Source organism: Ctenocephalides felis, unplaced genomic scaffold, assembly GCF_003426905.1.
Source record: "Ctenocephalides felis isolate EL2017-DRISC unplaced genomic scaffold, ASM342690v1 CF-g0.4_SCAFFOLD_01492, whole genome shotgun sequence".
In the NCBI taxonomy this organism is placed as follows: Eukaryota; Metazoa; Arthropoda; class Insecta; order Siphonaptera; family Pulicidae; genus Ctenocephalides; species Ctenocephalides felis.
In genome coordinates this window covers 1786439-1794778 of record NW_020537646.1, presented here as the reverse complement: position 1 = coordinate 1794778, position 8340 = coordinate 1786439, and the positions used below count along the sequence as shown (strand labels likewise).

At 28.7% G+C, this 8340-nt stretch overlaps 1 protein-coding gene across 1 annotated transcript; it reads right to left on the bottom strand.

Moving 5' to 3' along the window:
- Window positions 1–2062: 2062 nt before the first annotated feature.
- LOC113370211 lies at window positions 2063–6285 on the bottom strand. Its single transcript, XM_026610887.1, has 3 exons — window positions 6275–6285; window positions 3903–4169; window positions 2063–2337 (listed from the first exon to the last, which is right to left on the bottom strand). Exons 1-3 carry the CDS (start codon window positions 6283–6285, stop codon window positions 2205–2207), a joined length of 411 nt encoding a protein of 136 aa, XP_026466672.1. The 3' UTR covers window positions 2063–2204.
- Window positions 6286–8340: the final 2055 nt, after the last annotated feature.

The following is an 8340-nucleotide window of genomic DNA, read 5'->3' as shown; positions in this document are numbered from 1 at the left end:
GAACAAAAATGTATAGATGAATCCAATAATAAACTAGGTGTAAATGACATTTTTTCAACAATTAATCAAAAAAGTCCCCAGCGATCATTATTAAATACTAATCAGCACGATTTCCAAGTGATATCTTTTCAACAGTCTTAAAATTTTCCAAACCAATTCAATATTTTAGGCGAAAACGTGTAAAAATTTTTTTACACTTATCTGGAAATTATAAAGAAATGGCTCGACCGATTGTTGCACAGAACTTATTGATGCTAGTCCTTATCTAATGCCTTAAATTTTATAATAAACTAAGTGTGAAAGACATTTTTCAACAATTAATTAAGTCCTTAGCCAATTTTTATCAAATACGATCAGCACGATTTCCAACTGATAATCTTTTCAACAGTTTTAAAATTTCTAAATCAATTAAATCAATTAAGGTTTTTAGGCAAACACGAAAAAAATTTTATTTAGCACTTATCTAGAAATTATGAAAAAATGGCTCGGCCGATAGTTGCACAAAACTAATCGATGTAAGTCTTAAGCAAATGCTTCAATTTTTTTATATCGGTGCAGTCGTTTGTGAAAAAAGACGACGAAATGTCATATTTTGGCTCATATATACATACATACACACAATATCTCCAATTTTTATGTCAAACGATTCATTTCTTGACTTAACACGTCGAGAAATTATTTTGCGGTACTAATATTAATATTGACAAAGTTATTACATAGTACGTTTATAGAATAACAATTATTCTTGCATAGTTTTTCACACAACATTTTAATTTTCAATACATAGAATAAATTATGGAAAATAAATGTGTCTTCTAAATAATTTTCTTTGGCTTTAACCCTAAAATACTACTTTTTGAAAAAAATAGTGTTGTGGAAGGACGTATAACCATTTGTAACAAGAGTAGAATAAATTAAAAATGATAGCAGTGTTTAATCTAATCTACTAATATTTTGTGGTCAGCCCAAGTCTTAAAAATGTATGGTGTGTTTCATAAATATGGCGGCAGTAGCTACATAGATCTACTCAGATGTCAACATCAATAAACCATTAATAATAATAAAATAAAATAATAAATCTCACCTCATCAAACAATTTCGCAAAAGTACCACAGATTGCACACAGATTTAATAAACACTAGTCAAGCACTAAAACACATTATAAAATAAATATATTATACTATTCACGAGTGACACAAACTACTAAATGGGTCAGCAGACCTTTTTAGAAAGATTTTTTTGATCAACCTGAAGTATTTTACTTTTATCGATATAGGTTGCAATCGGTACCAACAAAACTGAATTAAACATAAATATCAACCTAACAATCGATACAAATCGAGTACAAATATGAATGATTCTCAACAATAAAATGCTAATATCAAATTAGTTTTTGTGTTACATTTATAGATTTACGCCTATTGCTTCATAATTTATTCTATTAATTCAACAAAATCAATAATTTACAAAATATATTTCCAATAATAAAATTGGGCAACATAATTCTTGTGATTTATTCATGTCTTTCTGGTAACTTATTACTAAACATTAAAAAACAATTACATAAATATTTTATTTATAAAAATGTCCTTTTTATTTTCATGATGCAATTAAATATAAAGCTTAACAAAATAATTTTTTACATAAATATTCTGTTACCAATAATAAATATATATATTTAACTTAATCGGATTAGTTAGGGCATACTAACTTCTACGAGTATTACTAGGCACTGAAATATGTATGTACAAATTAATTGTATTGGCAACACGAATTATATGAATAATTTATTTAAACAACTAAAAATAGACACATTCCATCTGGAATGAAATTCTATATATAAAGTATACATGACATAACTAAAAAATTTAAAAAATGTTCATTTACAATATAATTGATATGTAACTTGGTCGGTTAATAAAATTTTGAAAATATTTTAAACTAAATAAATATAATATACAACAGAAATAAATCTTCTAAAAATATACATTTATAATATATATTTTAGCATTATATCGCACTCCAATGCGTACAAGTTTATATAATTTTTTAGTACGTCTGATTATTATAGCACTAATACCCTAATATCTATATTGTTTTTTTTAGTTTATTCACATATATTAACACCATATTGCAATGTCACTTTGCTAGTTATATATAAACTGTTTTATATTTGATTTTCACATTTATTTAAAAAAATTTTATCACAAACTGCTATGTTGTATCGATCCAGGATTTATTACATATATAGGTTCATGATAAGTTGATGAAGGACCTGGAATATCTTCAATAAATCTTCTGCGTGGCGGTCGCATTCTTTTCATATGTCTTTTATAACTGAAAAAAAATCATAAGAATTGCATTAAAAATAAGCATTTTAATTTGAAATGTTTCAAATGCTTCTCTTCTAATCTATGCCCACAATTTGAAAAATGTCGAAATAATTTTAATGGCATTTTAATGAGGCCTGCTCATGATTATGCACAATTATACATTGTACATACAGTAGAACTATGTATATTTGGGAATAAATAATGAATCATATTGAAATTCTTAAATGAATTTAATATTTAAAATAACTCGAATTCTTTATAATAATCATACGACTTTTATTTGTTGCATTTTTTCATATCTAATTATATTAGCGTTCAATGCGTATATAATTGAGTTGTTTTCAAATCGTATAAAACTTATTTTACATGCTATATTACGAAAACAATGTGTGATTTTTACTATATGCCATGAATGTCAAATGTTATTTTTTAATTGTAAACTTTTGATAAGGCTATAAAAATATTGGTTAAATATTTCAAAATAAAGCGAGTAGAAACATATAGCTAAATGCAAAACAATCTTGGTTTATTATCCTTTGAATGGAAAATAAATAATGAGTTTTAATCATTAATAACTATTTTAGTTTAGAAATCAAGAACATGAATAAATTCATTATAATTTTTGCAAAATACAACGCAAAACAAAGTATTATTAAAAAAAATTAATTATCAATAAAAAAACAATATTATTAGGGTGGCAACTAAGAAAGTGCGTTTTTAGTTTAGATGTTTCAATTGAATTTTTAGGTTTACTGACGTAGTCCAACTGTAAAATACCTTTTGTTAAGGGATAGTAAGCAATTTAGATGTCCATCAGTGAAAAGAGTTTTTTGATCCATTGCTTAGTTTTCATTTGAAAAATGGAAAAACAAATAGAAAATTTTAGTAATATTTTGTTTTTATATTTCTGCAAAAGTAAAGAGGCTCACAAAACGTTATCAGCTGTTTATGCTGAAAAAGAAACTGCAGAATCATAATTGGTTTGCCAAATTTCGTTTTGGTGATTTTTTACTCAAATATGAAAAAGGCAGAGTTTGTCCAGTTAAAGTTGATTGAAAAGTAATTGCTTATTACCAAACAAATGATCAATTCTGATGTCTACATTGAAGAACTAACGAAATTTAACAATGCAGTTGTAAAAAAAGCATCCTGAATTTCTCAATCGAAACGGTGATTTATTCCAGTATTGACACACTACATCTGGCAGCTTAGTAAAAATTATTGGAGCTTGGTTGGGATGTTTTGTCATATCCACCATAACAGTACTGACCTTGCACCTTCTAATCGCTTGTAGTTTTAATCTTTACCAAACTCCTTGAATGGTAAACAATACAAAGATGATGATGGTGTGTAAAACTGTACTTGATGCAGTTTTTGCTAAATAAACCAGAAGTTTTATGAAACTGAGATGATGATGCTGCTTGAAGAAAAGACAATGGTGAAAATGAACAATTCTTTACAAAATTTAGTTATTTAACCCCATGAAAAGAATGTCCTTAATTTTCTAGTAAATCCGCAACTACTTAGTTGCCAACCAATTTACATTTATGAATATGTTTCTATTTCTACCTGCAGTGCATGCAGCATAACGATACAGCTGCTCCAGCAGCCACCAGCCCTATGGCCAGCGCGATTGTCAGTACTGCAGCCTGTGCAGTACTTTCTTCAGGTGAAGCGCGTGCACCAGACCTGGTAGCACATTGTTCGACTGCTTTCACGCGATGTTCACGGTAGACCCGCTGCAGGTCTGCTTTGGCTCCTGGTGATTCGAGTACGGCGAGCATCTGTCCAGGAGTTAAGGCCGTACCACCAGGACGCGTTAATTGGAAACAAGAACTGTAACAAATTAGATAAACAATAGTAAATAAATTGATAACTTAAAACCAACAATGAGGCTGAAGAAACTTGGTCTTCAGGCTCGGTGTACTAAGTAAATCAGGACCAGATTAATTTTATAAAGGAATTTACTCGTTAAAGATCTCCAGACGTTATGAAATTTTTTAAACATTGTTTAAGAGCAATCAGAGCATATTGTTCTATGGCTGTTTGGCTCAAATATTAACTCAAGTAGTATTTTACTTGAGTATAAAAAGTTGACATGGTAGATAGCCATCAATTGAGGATCACTATAGTTTCTTATAGGAGATCCACTGGTTGCTTCTTTTTCAATCTTCTAGGCTAAGAGTCAATTTTTAAACTTAAAGATTTTTTTTATTTCCATATTTCCAGATTCATTGTACTAATGATTGATATCTACATTGGCTCCTGAATTTTTTCAACAACTTCTTGACAAAAAATTTAAAAAATGTCTATAAATGCTCAATATTTAATTTAATCTTATCAAAGTGTCTATCATATCGCAAGACAGCTAGGCACCAATGCAATTGCATAATTATGAAAGCATTAAAGATCTCCAGACGTTATGGAATTTTTTAAACATTGTTTAAGAGCAATCAGAGCATATTGTTCTATGGCTGTTTGGCTCAAATATTAACTCAAGTAGTATTTTACTTGAGTATAAAAAGTTGACATGGTAGATAGCCATCAATTGAGGATCACTATAGTTTCTTATAGGAGATCCACTGGTTGCTTCTTTTTCAATCTTCTAGGCTAAGAGTCAATTTTTAAACTTAAAGATTTTTTTTATTTCCATATTTCCAGATTCATTGTACTAATGATTGATATCTACATTGGCTCCTGAATTTTTTCAACAACTTCTTGACAAAAAATTTAAAAAATGTCTATAAATGCTCAATATTTAATTTAATCTTATCAAAGTGTCTATCATATCGCAAGACAGCTAGGCACCAATGCAATTGCATAATTATGAAAGCATTAAAGATCTCCAGACGTTATGGAATTTTTTAAACATTGTTTAAGAGCAATCAGAGCATATTGTTCTATGGCTGTTTGGCTCAAATATTAACTCAAGTAGTATTTTACTTGAGTATAAAAAGTTGACATGGTAGATAGCCATCAATTGAGGATCACTATAGTTTCTTATAGGAGATCCACTGGTTGCTTCTTTTTCAATCTTCTAGGCTAAGAGTCAATTTTTAAACTTAAAGATTTTTTTTATTTCCATATTTCCAGATTCATTGTACTAATGATTGATATCTACATTGGCTCCTGAATTTTTTCAACAACTTCTTGACAAAAAATTTAAAAAATGTCTATAAATGCTCAATATTTAATTTAATCTTATCAAAGTGTCTATCATATCGCAAGACAGCTAGGCACCAATGCAATTGCATAATTATGAAAGCATTATAGAAATATTTCTATAGTAATAGAAAACCGCTATTGCGTTTACTCTGTATTGATAATTTACATGTGCACCTGAAGTTAGAAAGTCGATTTAGAAAAATGCATCGAAACGAATGAAAAGTAAGTCTTGGCAGTATTTTGAAAATAACGATACTGTAATTGAGGAAAAGATATTTTCTTTAATTGCGTATATATACATATACATGCATATATATATATATATATATACTAGCTGTACCCGCTCACGCTTTGCCGTGATTTAATTTAAATTAAAAAGTTGTGTGTTAAATTAAAAAATGTGTATTTATTACATTTAGTTTAACGTTACTGCTATCTGTTCAACAATTTACCTATTCAGCAATTTGTCTACGAATTTACCTATCAACTTGTCAATCTACCATTTTACCCGCTTAGGAATTTACCTGTCAAACTATTTACCTATCAACCCATTTCACATGTCTACCAATTTACCTGTCAACCTGTTTATCCGTCTTGTTATTTGACTATCTACCAGCTGTCCTCTCTACCATTTCACATACCCTCCAATATACCTGACCACCAGCTATCCAACAAATTACCTTTTTACCAATTTACTTGTCTACCAGTTCACCTCTCTATTAATTTACCTGTCTACCAATTTACTTATCGACCTGTTTATCAATACATCATTTTACCTGTCAACCATTTTACCGGTCTACAAATTTACCTGTCATTCCGTTCTACATGTCTACCAGTCAACCTGTTTATTTGTCTACAAATTCGTTTATCTACCAGTTCTCTTCTCTACCATTTTACATATCCTCCAATTTACCTGCCCACCAGTTTATCTTGTTTATTTACGCATTACAAAAAAATTAAAGCTCAAATTGATTCTACATTTTAGTTAGAAAACGTTTGTATGTGAAAAAGAAAAGGGCTGTTTTTAGGGCTTTCCCGGCAGTTATTCGATTTTTTCTCGCCGTAAGAACCATCCTTGGACTTCAACGGACTTTATAAAAAAAGAATTGTCCAAATTGGTCCAGGCTTTGTTGAGTTATGCGCTTACCAACACATTTTGCGATTCATTTTTATATATAAGATATATATATATATATTAATATATATATATATATATATAGAATGATTTATATTTTAAACCTTGGAACAATGAATCATTTTCCGGATTTTCTTATGAGTCACAAAGTCCTTCATAAAAGGTTAGAAACATTACATGAAAAATCCAATTCAGTAATTTTATGTTTACTTGACGTGTCAAGTCATTCTGAATCGAATGAGAACAAATTTGGAAAAAATGTGGGTATATGTGATGTATAAAAAAACAGTATCAAGCAAAAATTTTGACATAATTAGAAGGAGACGCAATAGCATTAGAAGAAAAATGAAAAAGATGGATTCGGAAGATGGTTATATATATATGATGTATAAAAAAAACAGTATCAAGCAAAAATTTCGACATAATTAAGAGACGCCATAGGATTAGTAGAAAAATTAAAAAGAAAGATTCAGAAGAAAAGAAAGTTAAATTAAGATAATGTAAAACAAATTAATAAACGAAGCCTTTGAAAGGAGTAAATAATATCTTGAGTTAGAATTTGAAATGTTAAGTTTAAAATTAATTAGAATTTGTATTGTTGATTTGAAATTGCATAGAAGTAAGTAAGAAAATGAATTAAAAAAATTTAGAATATAAAAATGAAATATTGTAGGTGGCTAATGCTCCATGTAAGCGAGGCCAATAAAATTAAAGAATTTAGGAAGTTAACGGGCACAACTAGTGTGAAATTTTTCGATATTTCGATAGGTTATACCTTTAAAAATAACATACCAAAATTTTAAATCGATATCTTAAATAGTTTTTGAGTCACAGCCATTTAAAGAGTATTTATATAGTATATAGTATAATGATCATTTAATCTTTAAACGCGTTTTTCTCGAAACAGCATTTTCTGAATTTGCTGCAGCGATTACTCAAAAACAAATGACCCGATCACTACCAAATTTTTTTTACATGTTCTATATATAGTTCTTCGTAAAATTAACTATAGATTTTTTGATCAGATCAAAAATCGAATTTTGGCAGTCCAAAAACGACCAAAATTTTGGGTAAAATTCGACTTTTTTTTAAAAAACGACGCCATTTTGTCAATTTTTTCTTTTTTTTTATAGTAGTTCATTTTACAGACAATATTATCTAGTTTAACGAGAATTTTTTTTTAAATTTCATCCACGTAGAAGAAATCACTGCAGCAGTGAAGGGCCTTTTGTTTGTCGCGCCGTTGGAGAACGACGATAACTTAAAAAATATATAATTTTTTTCTTCAAAAATTATTTAATTTTGAATTACTATGTATTCTAAAAACATGTATAAAAATATTCCTAAAATTTTGAAATGATTGATAAAGTAGTTTTTTAATATAAATTTCCAAAAATCACCTTTTTTTAGGCGGTTACACTAGTTGTACCCCTTAATGCATCTTGCCTCAAGACAAAATGCAACATGTTACAACTAGTTATATAAATATTTTATATAAATTTTAAATAGTCATTATATATGCTTGTAATAGGAAATCAACAAAAATGATATTTAATCAGTATTTCAATTATTCAGTTTGTGCATGTTTGAACAATAGAATGCAAAACCAAATATATCCCTTCCTGATAACTGACAAGATGTTTATCTGTCCGTAATAGAAATTGCAGTGGTCGATCAACCTTCAAAACGTGAAGTAATCGAAATGCC

Excerpts from the sequence above, each read along its gene's own strand:
- LOC113370211 (XM_026610887.1), bottom strand. Across the intron at positions 2,338-3,902 it reads TTATGCTGCATGCACTGCAG|TTATAAAAGACATATGAAAA; the intron begins GTAGAAATAGAA and ends ATTTTTTTTCAG.